Source organism: Papaver somniferum, unplaced genomic scaffold, assembly GCF_003573695.1.
Source record: "Papaver somniferum cultivar HN1 unplaced genomic scaffold, ASM357369v1 unplaced-scaffold_117, whole genome shotgun sequence".
Taxonomy (NCBI): domain Eukaryota; kingdom Viridiplantae; phylum Streptophyta; class Magnoliopsida; order Ranunculales; family Papaveraceae; genus Papaver; species Papaver somniferum.
The window spans coordinates 2,423,815-2,439,841 of record NW_020620714.1 but is presented as its reverse complement, the minus strand read 5'-3'; the positions used below and the strand labels follow the sequence as shown (position 1 = coordinate 2,439,841).

The following is a 16,027-nucleotide window of genomic DNA, read 5'->3' as shown; positions in this document are numbered from 1 at the left end:
CCTTGTGATACGCACACCGCCTCGATTATATATTACGCATATACATGCATTTCTCGTAGAGTAACATGATCTTGTTTGCTAGCTAAGATAAAGGTTAGTCGTGTAGTTAGTTTTTCCACTTTTAGGTTAGCCGAGCAGGTTGTGGTTAGGCCAAGACTTCAATTCTGCAGTCCAAATTTGAGATATAATCTCAACTGATTCGTACCCATATTTCCAAATCCCTTGTAACTCGAGTAACACCAACTATCACAAAATCAATTGAGCCAATCTTACTTGTATCACTTCTTTCCCATCTTCTCGGCATCGTACTATGTAACCATGATTTTCCATCGTTAAGAACTTGGTTGGAGCGGATGGTCGCAACATGGCCTCTAGTTAATACTTTCAGTGGAGGAGGACAAAAGGCAGTGAGAGAGGAGGAAAAGATAGAGTACATACATTAGAAGGAAATAGGGTGAAGTATAACTAATTTACGTACTCTAAATCACGGGGATAGACGCGGGAGGAAAATTTGAGGCGCTGCTGGTGTTTGATGGTAACAAAAAAGCAAGGGAGTTTATAGTGATTTTGTTGGACATAACTACCGGTCAGGGAAGCGGCATTGCTGCGTTAGTTAGGGCAACGACATTGGTCGGGCCGAGATGGAGGTTAGACGGGCAGAGCTAATGTTAATTATAATGGTCCCAGGCATGATCTAAATCGTCCAACTTAAAATTGATCTCGACAGTCCTTTATCCATCATAGACACCACCTTTTCTTAGAACATTGATGATTATCGATGTGTTTATGGCGTGTACTTCTAAATAGCACAGAAAATAAAGTTGAGTGTAAATTTTTATAGAAGGATCGAGTTTTCATAACTGCAACTAAAAAAACCAAAGTTATTTACAGGAAGGACAGTGATTTCCGAAGTATTACTGTATTCTGTATTACTTTTTTTTATCTTTAATTTGATTGTCCAATTCTTTCCACAAAAAACAAAGTATTCAACGCTGATCAACTTAGAAATTACAAAGAGAAAAAGAAGACAAATAAACAAGATTGTATCATCATCGAGGGTTTATTTCAGTAACCGAAACGTCATTCACACTCCACGTCGCTGCATCACTGGTTGACTCCTTCTTCGAGCTTCCTTGTTCTTCACCGTAGCTAAGAAATAAGGTAGGCTTGGGCTCCATATGTCTAGTACTGACAGCAGAAAATGCAGGTGCTAAAGGTAAATCGGGATTAGTCGCAGAGTTGCTGTTGAGCATTTGGACAACTGAGGGCATTGTGGGTCTATCTGCAGCATTTTCTTGAACACATAATAATGCAACATGGATGCATTTCACCGCTTCATTTGCAGAACACGCGTCTTTCAAAATTGGATCTAATATTTCTACAGCAGATCCATTATTCCAATGTCTCCATGCCTGCATCAGTTTCTCCTCTGTTTTATGAAAAGTAGAGAAGACTAGACGCAGAAAAGATAGCACAGATACTCACATAGCTTAAAAGGTCCCGAGCAATATCTGATTTATGAAAACTGCTGTTCCTCTGTCCACAAAGAATCTCTAATACTAAGACACCTAAGCTAAATACGTCCGATTTTACAGAGAATTCACCACGCATGACATACTCTGGAGCCATGTAGCCACTGCATGTCCCAACACTCAAACCAAATAGGAACATCACAATTTGTTATGATAAAGTCAATGGACAAATAGATGTTCAAGAGTTTGAATTTTATACTTACTGGGTTCCGACTATTCTCTTAGTACTATCTTGAGTTTGGTGAAGTCCAAACAGCCTAGCCATGCCAAAATCTGCAATTTTAGGATTCATGTCCTTATCTAATAAGATATTGCTAGCTTTGAGATCACGATGGATGATTTTAAGTCGAGACTCCTCATGGAGATAGAGCAGTCCTCTTGCTACCCCTCCTATAATACCATATCGTTTTTCCCAATCCAGCTGTGTACATTTAACAGGATCTACATTTTCATCCAACCAAGAAACTAAAACTTTTGAGACCACCATTTTAATAATCTAAAATAACTATCTCTACATCCAACTATATATGCAAATGAAATGGGAATAAACAGGCGTTAAACATGAGACAAACCAAATAGGTATTGGTCAAGGCTTCCATTTGGCATGAATTCATAGATGAGAAGTTTTTCTTCACCAGCTAGACTGAAACCAACAAGCTTCACAAGATTTCTGTGTTGAAGTTTAGCTACTAATGTTACTTCATTCTTGAACTCTTGGTCACCTTGAGCAGAATATTTCGATAGCCTCTTGACGGCTATTCTTGCCAGCTGTCTGAAAGTGTACCCTGAGGACATCAAATGAAACAGCAAAGAAAAGTTCTTAGCACATAGGAAGAGTTTTAAAAACAATCATCTATAAGGAATTATATTCGAAGCATCAAATTACAAGGTTTTTATATACGTTTAGAACCTTATAAACAGATCCAAATCCATCCTCTCCAAGTTTATTAGCTTCAGAGAAATTATCTGTTGCAGCACTTACAACACCGAAGTTGAATTGCAAGGATTCTGTACTTGGAATCTCATCATCCACATCTTAGTGACCGAAAAAACAAAAAGTGCAAACCAAATAAGTATGGTTACTGAATGTTTGTGAAAGGTATCTGTACAAATAAACCCACACATATATATATATCCTAAAGTGTCCTGTTTGGGGGATATCAACTCACAATAGGACTTCTTTTTCTTTGATTTCTTTCTACGGAAACAGAACCACCAAAAGCCAATGGCGAAAACTAATGTGATAGCCGAAGGAACGACTATACTGATAGCAAGCTTGGATGAGTTGTTTCCCTTTGCTGCACGATTATGAACAGTTCTAAATTAGGAAAGGAGCAATAGCACAAACATAACCAGATATCATAAGAACGAAATCTTGATAAGTAGCAATCAGAGATCCAATAGTGGACACATACAGAAAACCAATACTTCAGAACCTCAATCAAACTCTTCGGGATCAACTAGTATAAGTAAAAATGAATTGGAAATGAGACAAAATTCATTTGGTGTTAGATATTTCTATATTTTGAGTTCATATTCACGAGAACCTGCAATTTTAGTTTTGTTGGGCTAAAATCAAATGAGGACTATTACTTAATAAGAAAGTACAGCTTACCATTTGGTGCAGTTGTATTCGTTATAGGTGGTGGTGGTGATACAAGAGGAGGAGGTAGTGGAGGTGTACTTGGAGATTCAAAGAAAGGATATATCTCGTATCTCCAATTACAGCTAGGCCTAATAACTCTTCCTCCTTGTTTCCCATCGCAACAATCTGGTATTTCAGTTATAGCTCCAAAAAGACATTGAAAACAACTACTCGAAGTTATATCTGCAGTACACTGAACTAATCCATATAATTCAATAGAATTATCAAAACTTCTAACTCCAGTAGCAAAATTAGCAGGATCAGTTTTAGTCTCAACTTCTCCTGCTATATCAATCAGTAATTTAGCTAAAACTGGTCTAAACTGGTTGGGATTAGAAATGTTATTCATATTCCACAAGTAAACTCCTGGTCTGTCTTGCATAATATCAAAATAGTACCGGTTTGAATACCTTAGAATTGCTTGTTTAGAATTTGGGCATCTTCCATTTGTGTTGATATCTTCAGTTCCCGTTTTTACACAACTTTGACAATCTTCAAGTGAAACATCGCCTCTGCACTGTAAAGATCCATAAATGGTATCCGGGTTTCGCCCAACTGTGGTGTTGTAGTATCCATTATCGATAATTGAAAGGTCGGCTGAGGAAAGTGAAGACAGAAGAAGGTTGAGATTTTTCTGAAATGTACTGTTGGTGGTGTAATTATCTCCCAAACAAAAATGATAAACATAGTCTGGCTGTGCAGTTGTGAATTCTATGGTGATCAGTAAATTAGCAAGCCAAAACAAGCAGATGAAGATGACGATTACATGGTTAAAACAACCCATGTTTTTGTTTCCGATGACCATTATTCTTTTTGTATTTTCTGGAATGTTTTCGAGTTATTAACCCAACAAAGTATTCAAGGGGAACATATGGGACCGGTTTGGCACTAAAGTCCATTACAAAGACCAGAAGAAGTCATTTTTATCCACAAGTTGGAAGATTGCCATTAATGGGTTTTTGTAGCTCATCATAATTGACTGTTAGCATTATGATTCCTGAAACCACGTGATTACTTTACAAAATTCACGTGCAGTTTTCATTCATGCTGAAATCAAAAGGCCGACTTAAAACACTAACCAAAAATCTCAATTTCAATTTCTCTAAAGTTTCTTTAAATTTTGATTCTTTTAGATGGAATCCTACTTAGTGATCTAATTTTAAGTTAATATTTTGAAGCAAAAGACATTACTATGATTGGTTTAGTCTAATTGTTGACAGGTCCTTGTTCATTCAACATCAGTGAGGCATATTTACAGTCATGTTATAAGCAGATAATAATCAAGCATTTTCTCAGGTACATACATAACAAGCATGCAATTGGACTAACAATGACAATTTCTAACATTCGTATACCAAATCAGCAAAAGAAGATAAATACAACGATAATTTCTTAATCAAAAACTAGCTAGGAATTGAACTGACCTTTCGTTTTGTTTACCTCAATCAAACTTGATTCTGGAAGTCTGAAATTAAGATCAATTAGATATTGATACAGATAGCTTCAATCAACAATCCCATCATCATCATCATCATCTCATTTCCGTTCCTCAGAAGGTGCAGCGCTTTTTTGTAGTTCCAGAAATTTCTAGGGGTACAAAGCTTTGTATGTACAGCTACAACATTTTAAAATTTTATCCACTTGGTGTTAAATATACGCCATTAGGTAAGTTGACCAATGAGGTTGACTGTTGGTTTGACTGTTAAATCTGAAATGTCCGATTCAATTATTTGTTCGTATAAAGAGTACCGAACCCTGAATATAAATAGTACAACCGTTGCCACTGTGGGAGGGCCGACTAAAAAAGTTTATCTGCGACTATTTTCACGCCGTTTCAGAAAAAGTGATACTTTCATCTTATTTCAGAAAAAATAATATTTTTGCTTCGTTTCAGAAAAAGTGATATTTTCGTCCTGTTTCAGAAAAGAGATAATTTCACTTCGTTTCAGAAAAATGATACTTTCGCTTTGTTTCAGAAAAACGGAGCGGAATCATCATTTTTTTCCTGAACGGAATGAAAATATCACTTTTCCAGCAACGAAAAATTAATCGATATCCTTTGCCGTGGTTTGCATAATAAATATATATTTAATTTTTTAAAATTGTGTCTAAAATGATAAATATTCCTGATTTTTTTTTAAATTTGATATTATTTTTTTTACTTATTGCGAAGATTTTTTTTTTTGTAACATTTCCAATGAGATAACATTTATAAAATACGCAAGTACGGATTTTTAAATATATTGTATTTAAAATTAGTTTTCCAATTATTTTCTTAGAATACATAATAATGAGTTATAATAATTGGACTAAAAGAAGGGATAATTGTACCAAATGAAAAAGACTAATTAACCATGAACACCAAACCCAAATTTTTTTTTGTTAGTTCTTGCCAATAGTTTTAGATGTAGGAAAGCAGTTACGTGGAACCAATCGAAACATGACTCAATTTGGGAGGACAACTGAGTTCCGTACTTGCTGTGTACTGATTGATTCATGGTTGTCTCCACTCTCCAGTGATATCAATTCTTGGCTGAACCCGTTGTGGAATCAATCAATCTGAGTGTTTTGTTGCTTCGGTGTATAGACCTTGAGCGAAAAGAAAGACGAAGGCTGTGGAGAGAATCTGGGGATGTCATGTTTCTTTGCGATGTTCCAGGGGTTTTCCCATAATTTCTCAAGATTTTGGCCAAGATATATTTATCTAGTACCAAGGCTGCAACACTAATCCCAATTGCAGCATAAGATAACTAAAAGCACGTCTAGATTTCTGTGAACTGCAAATAATTAAAAAAGTATCTGAATTGATTCTCTGGTTCTTGAACTTCATAACAAATCTCCGGTTCAATTTGTTATAAAAATATAGGTATTGCCAAAAAAAGAAAAAGAAGGTATAGAGTGCCAACTAACACAGAAAGAACAGCATTATATGCTCTGCAAATTTAATGGTGTCGTCATCGAGGGTCTAGTTCAGTAATTGTAACTTCATTCACGCTCCACGTCGCAGGTTCACTGCTTGTCTCACTCTTCGAGCTACTGTTTGTCTCATTCTTCAAGCTACTGCTTGTCTCATTCTTCGAGCTCCCTTGTTCTTCACTGTAGCCCGTATATAAGTTCGACTTGGGATCCATACGTACAGTACTGCCAGCAAAAAAAGCAGGTGCTGAAGGTAAATCAGGGATGGTCGCAGAGTAACTGCTGAGCATCAGGATGACCGTCGGCATTGAGGGTCTATCTGCAACATTTTCTTGAACACATAATAATGCAACATGGATGCATCTCAGCGCTTCATTTCTAGAACATGTGTCTTTCAAAGTTGGATCTAATATCTCTATAGCAGATCCATCGTTCCAATGTCTCCATACCTGCATCAGTTTCTCTTCCGCTTTATTATCCATCTCGTAAACAAAAGTAGATTGAAGGCAAAAAAGATATTATCCATACTCACATAGCTTAGAAGGTCCTGTGCAACAGCTGATTGATAAAAACTGCTGTTCCTCTGTCCAGAAAGTATCTCTAAAATCAAGACACCAAAACTAAAAACGTCTGATTTCACTGAGAAATGACCATGCATTATATACTCTGGAGCCATGTAACCACTGCAAATCCCAACACCAAAACAATATAGGAATATCAATATTTTTTTGATAGAGTTAAGAACAATCAGGTGTTCAACAGTTTGAAGTTTCTACTTACTAAGTTCCAACTATTCTGGTTGTACGCTCTTGAGTTTGGTCAAGCACAAAAAGCCTAGCCATGCCAAAATCCGCAATTTTAGGATTCATGTCCATATCTAATAATATGTTGCTAGCTTTGAGATCCCGATGGATGATTTTTAGTCGAGACTCCTCATGGAGATAGACAAGTCCTCTTGCTACCCCTCCTATAATCTTGTATCGTCTTTCCCAATTCAGCTGTGCGCTTCTAATCGCATCTACACGTTTATTCGACCAAAAATAACAAACTTTTAAACCACCATTTTAATCTAAAATAAGTATCCATAATATTCAACTATGTTGATAGCATAAAAATAACAGACGGGGAATAGGAGCCAAACCAAATAGAAATTGGTCAAGGCTTGCATTTGGCATGAATTCGTAAATGAGTAGCTTTTCTTCACCAGCTAGACTGAAACCAATAAACTGCACAAGATTTCTGTGTTGAAGTTTAGCTACTAATGTAACTTCATTCTTGAACTCTTGGTCACCTTGACCGGAATATTTGGATAGCCTCTTCACGGCTATTTCTCGCCCATCTGGAAGTGTCCCCTGAGGACGTCAAACCATACAAAAAAAAGAAACAAGTCTTAAGTCATCTGGAAAGATTTAAAAACAATCACCTATTGAGTTTTTATTCTAAGTTTCAAGATTACTCTACTGAAGTTGTCTTAATACCTTGTAAACAGAGCCAAATCCTCCTTCCCCCAGTTTATTAGCTTCAGAGAAATTGTCTGTTGCAGCAATTACTGTACTGAAGTGGAACTGTAAAGATTCTGAACTGGGAATCTGATCATCCACATCTTCATGACCAAAACAACAAAAAGTGCGAACCAGATAAGCAAGATTATCGAATTGGGGAAAAGTATCATATCCGATGAATAGCTACTCACAGTTCAACTTCTTTGTTTTTGTTTTCTTTCTCCAGAAACAGAAAAACCAAAAGGCAATAGCGAAAAGTCCTGCGATAGCCGATGGAACAACTATACCGATAAGAAGTTTGGATGTGTTATTCCCATTTGCTGCACGATTATGAACAGTTCCCAATGAAGCAAGGGTATCAGTACATTGAAAATTTTATGAGAAAACCAATGAAAAATCCTAACTAGCACAAACATGAACAGATATAGACAAATAGAAAAGAACACGAATATAACATGATGTAGGTAAAAATCAGTTCAGAATTCATTGTTAACAAGAATTTACACTTCTATTTCTATTGGGATGGAACAATGAAACAAAGATTGTCACATGACAAAGGAGTATTAATTACTTACAATTGGGTGTATCTGCAACCGATGACGGTGGTGGCGCTGGTGGCGTTGATACAAGAGGAGGTGGTGAAGGAGTAACCGTAGAATCAAAGAAAGGAGCTGATTCAAATCTAAAATTACAGCTAGGTCTTAAAACTCTTCCACCTCGTTTTCCATCACAACAATCTGGTAATTCAGATATAGCTCCAAGAAGACATCTATTACAACTGCTTATAGATATATCTTCATTACACTGTACGAGTCCATATACATTCGCGAAATCATTAATTCTTATATCTCCACTAGCAAATTTAATAGAAGTAGAATCATCATTAGACTGAACTTCTCTTGTTAACCGTTTCAAGAAATCACTTACATTCTGTCTAAACTGGTCTGGATTAGATACATTATTAGGATTCCATAGATAAACTGCTGGACTCACTTGCATTGTATTAAAGTAATACTCATCGGAATACCTTAGCATACACTCATCGTACCAAATAATAGCTTTTCTAGAAATTGGACATCTATCATTTTCTTTTATCTCTTCAGCACCGATTTTAACACAGCCTTGGCAGTCTTCTAATGACATATCACCTCTACACTGAAAAGACCCATAAACAGTATCCGGGGTTTGGCCAAAAGTGGCGTTCGAGTATCCATTTTTAATTGAATTGTTGGCAGAGGATAATGAAGGAAGAAGAAGATTGAGATTAGTTTGAAACGTACTGCCAGTAGTGTAATTATCTCCATAACAAGAATGAAAACGGTATGATGGTTGTGCAGTTGTGTACTGTATGGTGATCAATAAGTTAATAAGAGAAAACAAATAGATGAAGAAGACATATACGGGATTAAAAAACCCCATTTCTTTTGCTTCTGAAGATGTAGTTTGGTGTATTTGTATTCCTAATAATCCCCAACCAGTCTTGAAGGGTCATGGGCTGGTTTTACACGCAAGTCGACCAAGACTAGAGAAATCATTTCTCTCCACAAGTTCCAAGACACTGAGGCCGCCTATGACTATGTCTTAGCAGACTAGTCAATTAGTGCAACGTACTAAGTCTGGACATGAGTCAACCATACATTTTCCCATGACCAAATCAAGGGGTCCCAAGTCGAGAAAAACTATCCCAACATAAAGTTGTTCTTTGACTTCATTGGAAGAAAATTTATAGGAAGGTGAAATGCTAAATCAGTTATCTGGCAAAATTTCTCAATTTATCGATTTTCTGTAATCACATTTACAAAATTATATCACCCTTATCAATCTTTTTTATTATGCCACCAAAATAAATATTCACCGGTGAGGCATATTTACAGTCATTTTATAAGCAGATAGTCAAGCAATTTCTCATACACATAAGAAGCATTCTACTGGACAAAATTGAAACCGAGTGAAAGCAGATTTCTACCAAATCCACAAAAAACAGATAAATACAATTAATAATTCCTTAATAAATAACTAGCTTGGAATTGAACTGACCTTTTGCTACCTCAATCAAATTTGAGTTTCGCTAGAAGATTTGATATTGATACAGAGAGCTTCAATCAATCAAACAACATCATCACCTCACATCCTTTGTTCAAGATGGCGCTAATTCCTCAGAATATGAACATTTTCATGGTTTTTTTTTTGGTACACCTTTAAATCGCCATTAATGGCAGGTGCAACAGTGCAAGCCTAAGTTCCACTCCTCTGTTGATAAAAGTTCGGGCATACTTTCTGCTGTTTCCAATGATACTAATTCCTGGCTTAACACTTGTCAGGGTCACAGTGATTTGTACATTTGTGTCTGTAATCAAGTAGTACTGAATAATAACCAGACAGATGGAACTGCTGGCCGTTGGATCAGAAAAAAGCGGGGTCGGATTATATGGTGTCTTAAATTCCGGACACGTGTCAGGTGAACGTGGTGGTTTGGAGTTCTGACGGCGGTGTCGTATTCCATAGGTGCCTTAGTAGTGGAGTACCCAATGCTCGTTTGGCCCGCCTATGGATACCGATCAATTCATTAGCTCGACACTGTTGTTCGATCAGATGAAGGTTGTCATTCAGCTTGCAAAAGGTGAAAAAAAGATTTCAAATGCCTACACTCTCTCACCCTTTCTAAAAGAAAGAACAACAATGATACACGTAAAACAGGAATGAACCGTGATCTGCACAGCAAAATGATCCGGCGGCTATTAGAGAATCCCTGGAGGAATTTGCAGGGTGTGGGTTAATGGTGGGGCCCACCACCTTTTTTCTCTCACACCAACACTTCGGTGCTCATCACGGTGATAAACCGCGGCACACCAAACATTTTGGAAGAAAAAAATATTATCATTTTTCACCACCCTATTCTCCACTTTCCTATTATGTTCCGTCCAAAATAAACCGCACATCTGAGATTTGATTCACATTCAGGTTCAGGTGGGGTTCAACATTTTCGAGATATAAAGTTTAAATTGGAGGGTACATAGTAGGGAGGTAAATAGCATTATAATATTAAAAAGACAAAAAAGGAAAATGCCAACAGGGGTTCCAAACTGTATTTTGAATGAATTTCAAAAATTAATCATTCTATGAATAAACTGAATTTGTTTTCATTATAGATTCATCTGAATTTTGATGATAAAAAGTCTATTCTTTTTCGAAAGATACAACTTTTATTTCAAGAAATGTGATTCTTTCATTCATATATTCTTGCCTAAAACTGAGGGAGTATTACAATTCTTTAGAACGGTAATCTTGATTTCAATCAAGAAATGATCTTCATCATTATCTATCTTTCCTTTCTCATAAAGGCGCTAATTCCTGTGTTTCAATCAAACCTCTAAATAATCTGATGCTCAAAAGTACCGCCAGTGGTGCACATAGTTTGCTGAATGGAATTCAGTAAAGGGAAAATTGGGAAACTGCCCCAATTTGGACTGCAATCTTGGAAAACTTCCCCAACGTTAATAAAAGTTGGAAAACTGCCCCACTGTTAGAAATCTCAGTTAACTCCGCGTGTGCGAGTTCTCACGTGCCAAAAAAGACAAAAATACCCCGAACCGCTAAGATGTTGCCACGTATGCGAAAGATCTGACGGACTGAGATGAAGAAGTAAGCACGTGACTCGCACGTGATATTCAATGAAGTTCATCTATGAGACGTGTCACCGTCCAGTCACGACACATGTCACCTACGTGTCGACTTCTTATGGTGAGATGTGTCACCGTCACACGTGATATCTCACATGGTTGTAAGTTCTGCCCTAAAAGATATCGAGAAGATATTTTCTTCTTTGTTTCATTTAGATCTAACCAGAGACGAGAGAGGAGAAAGAATGAGAAGAATATTAGGTAAGGTGACTGGCACTACAATTTCATCTCGATTGAACTCGAAATTTTTTAACTGTTAATGATTAAGATTCTTCTCTTAATGTTACAGCGATGAAAGATCCTGAAGAACATACTTAGAGACGATGAAAGTATAAGTTTGAAAAATTTGCAGTTTAATTGGTCGATAAACAAGTAAGTTATTGAAACCCAATCGTTGTTTATGCTTGAATCAGATGATATTTTGTGCTAATTTGTAAACGAAATGAAATTATAATTTAAGGGTTTCATGAATTTTTTTTTTCTTTTGTAATTTAGGGTTCAACTTGTGTGAAACTGAAAGTTTTGATTGTTATTTAACATGAGTTGTACGTAATATTTTAACTTGCTAGTGTGGATTTTGACATGCTTGTATTGAATTTTGTTTGTATATATATCAGGGTAATATGGATAGGAACATCAGAGTTACTGTGAGCAATGGAAATTATAAGTTTACACCTATGTATTTTCCAAATGTTGTTGCTGGTATTAGTGGTCTTGGGTTTATACAAATGGTGAAGGATAGGATGATCAAAATGGGTATGGAAGAAAAGTTTAACCTTATGTTGTTTGATAAAGAAAATTTTATGTGTGAAAAGGAAAATGACTTTATTAAAATGTGGAACAAAGCTGTCCCAGATGAAGATGGATTTGTTGAGTATAAAGTGTTTATGGTTGATGGTGATGTACCATTTGGTTGTGACAGTGATAAGGTAAATAGTTCAGTTGGTGGTGCACACAGTGGCAGTGGTAGTGGTTTGTCTAGTCTACATAGTACTCCTCCAAAAAAAAGGGTTAGTAAGAAGCTTAATGTTAGGAAGAGTCCAAGACTAGCTGAACTAGCTAAGAAACAGTCTACAAAGCAGCAACAGAAGACAGAGTTCAGACCAACTAGATTGAACTTTGGTAATGAAGATGTGCCTGAAGTTATGACAACACAAGCTAGTGTGGCAAACAATATACATGATCAGCAAGAAACGGAGTTCTGGGATGATGCTGTTACACAATGTTCAATTATTGAAGATGCTAATATTAGTGAAGACCCAGTGAATCTGCAGAATGAAGCGGAAGGCAAATGGAACTGCTTCTGCTGCACGTTCAACCTCTGTCCCTAAAGCTACATCTGTTGCTGGATTGAAAAGGAAGGAAAATGGAACTGCTGCACCTTTGACCTCTGCCGCTAAAGCTACATCTTCTACTGGATCGAAAAGGAAGGCAAAAGGTATTGCACCCTCAACCTCTGCTGCACCATCAAGTTCTGCCGCTAAAGCTACAACTGTTGTTGCACCATCAACCTCTACAACACCATCTACATCTGTTTCAAAGAAGGTAACTACTGCACCAACCACCTCTTCCGCAGGTGGTGCTGGTTCTTCTTTAGCTGCTGGTTTGTTTAGTCAAACTTACCATGGCACAGTTAACATACAGAACCAGACAAATAATATTTGTGAACCATCATCAAAAAGGCAAAGAAAGCCTAACTCAAAGTATGTCTAGTCTAGTTTTTCTTTGTTCTAGTGGTCAGTGGTATTATGGTTGTATTAAGACTTACGGTTATGTTATGCTTCCCAAAAACTTTGAAGACTGGCTATGTTATGCTTCCCAAAAACTTTGAAGACCGGTTATATTATGTTACCTAAAGATAATATGGTTGTAATATATTATGGTATTATGGTATGGCCTTTATTATGGTATGATGGTATGGTCTTTATTGTTATAAAATTAGTAGTGCAATTCATATGTTATGCTTACATAATGAAAGCATTTTACTTTCAAATTGTTCACGTAGAGCATTTTCCTGATCAGCAAATTTCTTGTGCTGTGCAACAAAGTGTGCATCGGAAACCCTTTGGAATGCCTTGCATTCTTTACATGACACGTGGAAGAATCTGGTAGTGTTATCAATCAACGGCTGTAAGCATTTACTCCGGCGACGTGTCGCAATTTGAGACAATGGTCACAGAAGTCCAAATGGGAAAAGGTAATATTGTTTTGGTAATTTCATTGAATATCACGTGCGAGTCACGTGCTTACTTCTTCATCTCAGTCCGTCAGATCTTTCGCATACGTGGCAACATCTTAGCGGTTCGGGGTATTTTTGTCTTTTTTGGCACGTGAAAACTCGCACACGCGGAGTTAACTGAGATATCTAACAGTGGGGCAGTTTTCCAACTTTTTTTAACATTGGGGCAGTTTTCCAAGATTCCAGTCCAAATTGGGGCAGTTTCCCAATTTTCCCTTCAGTAAATGATAACCATAAGTGGATATTTCCAAAATGTCTCAAGACTTTAGCCAAGCTATATTCATATACTAGGCGGCAATAGCTAGTCCTAATTACAGCATAATACAGCTTCCAAAAACAAACTAAAAATAAGTCTAATTTACTGACTGTAAATTCCATGACATTTTAGAAAACAATAACATCAGATGCTATGGAATGTAGTGATGTATCTTCATCTAGGGTCTGGTTCACTAATTGTAACTTCATTCAAGCTCCCCCTTGCTACTTCACTGTATACTAAGGTTGAGTTGAGCTCCATATGTGTAGTACTACCAACAAAAAACGCAGGTGCCAAAGGTAAAGCTGGTTCAGTTGCAGAGTAGCTGTTGAGCATTTGGACAACTGTGGGCATTTTGGGTCTATCTGCAACATTTTCTTGAACACATAATAACGCAACTTGGATGCATCTCATTGCTTCGTTTCTAGAACATGTGTTTTTCAATGTTGGATCTAATATTTCTATGGCAGATCCATTGTTCCAATGTCTCCATACCTGCATCAGTTTCTCCTGCACTTTATCATCCATCGCGTAAACAAAACTGGACTGGACCAACAGAAGATAATATGGATACTCACATAGCTTAGAAGGTCTTGAGCAATATCTGATTGATGAAAACTGCTGTTCTTCTGTCCAGAAAGTATCTCTAAAACCAAGACACCAAAACTAAAAACGTCTGATTTCACTGAGAAATGACCATGCATTATATACTCTGGAGCCATGTAACCACTGCAAATCCCAACACCCAAACAATATAGGAATATCAATATTTTTTTGATAGAGTTAAGAACAATCAGGTGTTCAACAGTTGGAAGTTTCTACTTACTAAGTTCCAACTATTCTGCTTGTACGCTCTTGAGTTTGGTCCTGCATAGAAAGCCTAGCCATGCCAAAATCTGCAATTTTAGGATTCATGTCCATATCTAATAATATATTGCTAGCTTTGAGATCCCGATGGATAATTTTAAGTCGGGACTCCTCATGGAGATAGACAAGTCCTCTTGCTATCCCAGCTATTATCTGGTATCGTCTTTCCCAATCCAGTTGTGTGCATTTAATCGGATCTGTATTTATCCAACCCAAAATATAAACTTTTATGCCACCATTTTAATCTATAAAAGAAGTGTCTCTATATCCAATTATGCTAATAGTATAAACAGACACGGGATGAGAGGCAAACCGAATATAAATTGGTCAAGGCTTGCATTTGGTAGGTATTCATAGATGAGTAGTTTTTCTTCGCCAGATAGACTGAATCCAATAAGCTGCACTAGATTTCTATGTTGAAGTCTAGCTACTAATATTACTTCATTCTGGAACTCTTGGTCACCTTGGCTGGAATATTTTGATAGTCTCTTCACGGCTATTTCTCGCCTGTCTGGAAGTGTACCCTGAAGACATCAGATGGTACAAGAAAAAAATCGTATTAGCTTGTAAACAGAGCCAAAGTGTCCAGAATTATTTAATAGGCTATTTTATGGGTTCACTACCTTGTAAACAGAGCCAAATCCTCCTTCTCCTAGTTTATTATCTTCAGAGAAATTGTTTACTGCAGCACTTATTGTACTGAAGTTGAACTGCAAAGATTGTATTGTACTTGGAGGGCTCACATCTTCATGACCAAAACGACAAAAAGTGTGAACCCATTACGCAAGAGATGGCACGTATATATGTCTAGATATCATGTTTGAGGTAGATACTTTCTTATTTTGTGTTTTTTTTCTTCGTAAACAGAAGAACCAGAAGGCCATCGCCGAAAGTACTGTGATAACCGAAGGAAAGATGATAGACGCATTTATGTGTCTAATATATCTCAATTGTATATAGTGTTAGCACCCATTTTTGTACTTATTTGGTTATTTTATATATTTGTAGGTGTTTTCAGAAGAATAAGGATTTGCGGCGAAATTGGCTGAAAATGCGGCGTTTGAACCTCCATTGATAGAGTGCCGGAAGCGCCCCAGAAGTGTACCGGAAGTACCCCAGAAATACCCCGGAGGAACCCCGAAAAAAGTGCGGAAAATGCCCCAGAGGAAACTTGCTATATGGACCCTTGATTTTGGATAAGGGGTAACCTAATTACTAAGGGGTGACCCATTTCCAAGCAGCTGCTAAAGGGACACCAGGTCTGGTTAAGGGGACACCACATTCAAAGTTCAAATAATGGAATTTGGCGGGAAAACTAAGTTCACGTCTGATAATTCTCTGTTGGATTTCTGGGCAGTTTTGAGGGAGATTAAATCCCTGAAATCAATTG

At 37.0% G+C, this 16,027-nt stretch overlaps 1 protein-coding gene and 2 pseudogenes across 3 annotated transcripts; all 3 read right to left on the bottom strand.

Moving 5' to 3' along the window:
- Positions 1 to 859: 859 nt before the first annotated feature.
- On the bottom strand, positions 860 to 3,982 carry LOC113330134 (annotated as a pseudogene).
- Positions 3,983 to 5,955: 1,973 nt separating this feature from the next.
- On the bottom strand, positions 5,956 to 9,835 carry LOC113329926 (putative receptor-like protein kinase At4g00960). 3 transcript variants are annotated; one of them, XM_026576763.1, is made up of 8 exons: positions 9,633 to 9,835; positions 8,171 to 8,939; positions 7,787 to 7,915; positions 7,572 to 7,696; positions 7,235 to 7,445; positions 6,874 to 7,111; positions 6,626 to 6,776; positions 5,956 to 6,542 (listed from the first exon to the last, which is right to left on the bottom strand). In XM_026576763.1, exons 2-8 carry the CDS (start codon positions 8,736 to 8,738, stop codon positions 6,132 to 6,134), a joined length of 1,833 nt encoding a protein of 610 aa, XP_026432548.1. In that variant the 5' UTR covers positions 8,739 to 8,939; positions 9,633 to 9,835; the 3' UTR covers positions 5,956 to 6,131. The 3 variants fall into 3 exon arrangements, with proteins under 3 accessions (XP_026432548.1, XP_026432549.1, XP_026432547.1); XM_026576764.1 differs by having other exon boundaries at positions 8,171 to 8,745; XM_026576762.1 differs by having other exon boundaries at positions 8,171 to 9,835.
- A 4,109-nt stretch (positions 9,836 to 13,944) lies between these two features.
- LOC113330133 overlaps positions 13,945 to 16,027 on the bottom strand; it is a 5,753-nt pseudogene continuing 3,670 nt past the window's right edge.

Coding starts and splice junctions, on each gene's coding strand:
- LOC113329926 (XM_026576762.1), bottom strand. CDS start 9,014: ATGGGGTTTTTTAATCCCGTATATGTCTTCTTCATCTATTTGTTTTCT. Junction 7,697..7,786: donor AAAAACAAAGAAGTTGAACT/GTGAGTAGCTAT, acceptor TTGGTCATGAAG/ATGTGGATGATCAGATTCCC. Junction 7,446..7,571: donor GATTTGGCTCTGTTTACAAG/GTATTAAGACAA, acceptor TGACGTCCTCAG/GGGACACTTCCAGATGGGCG.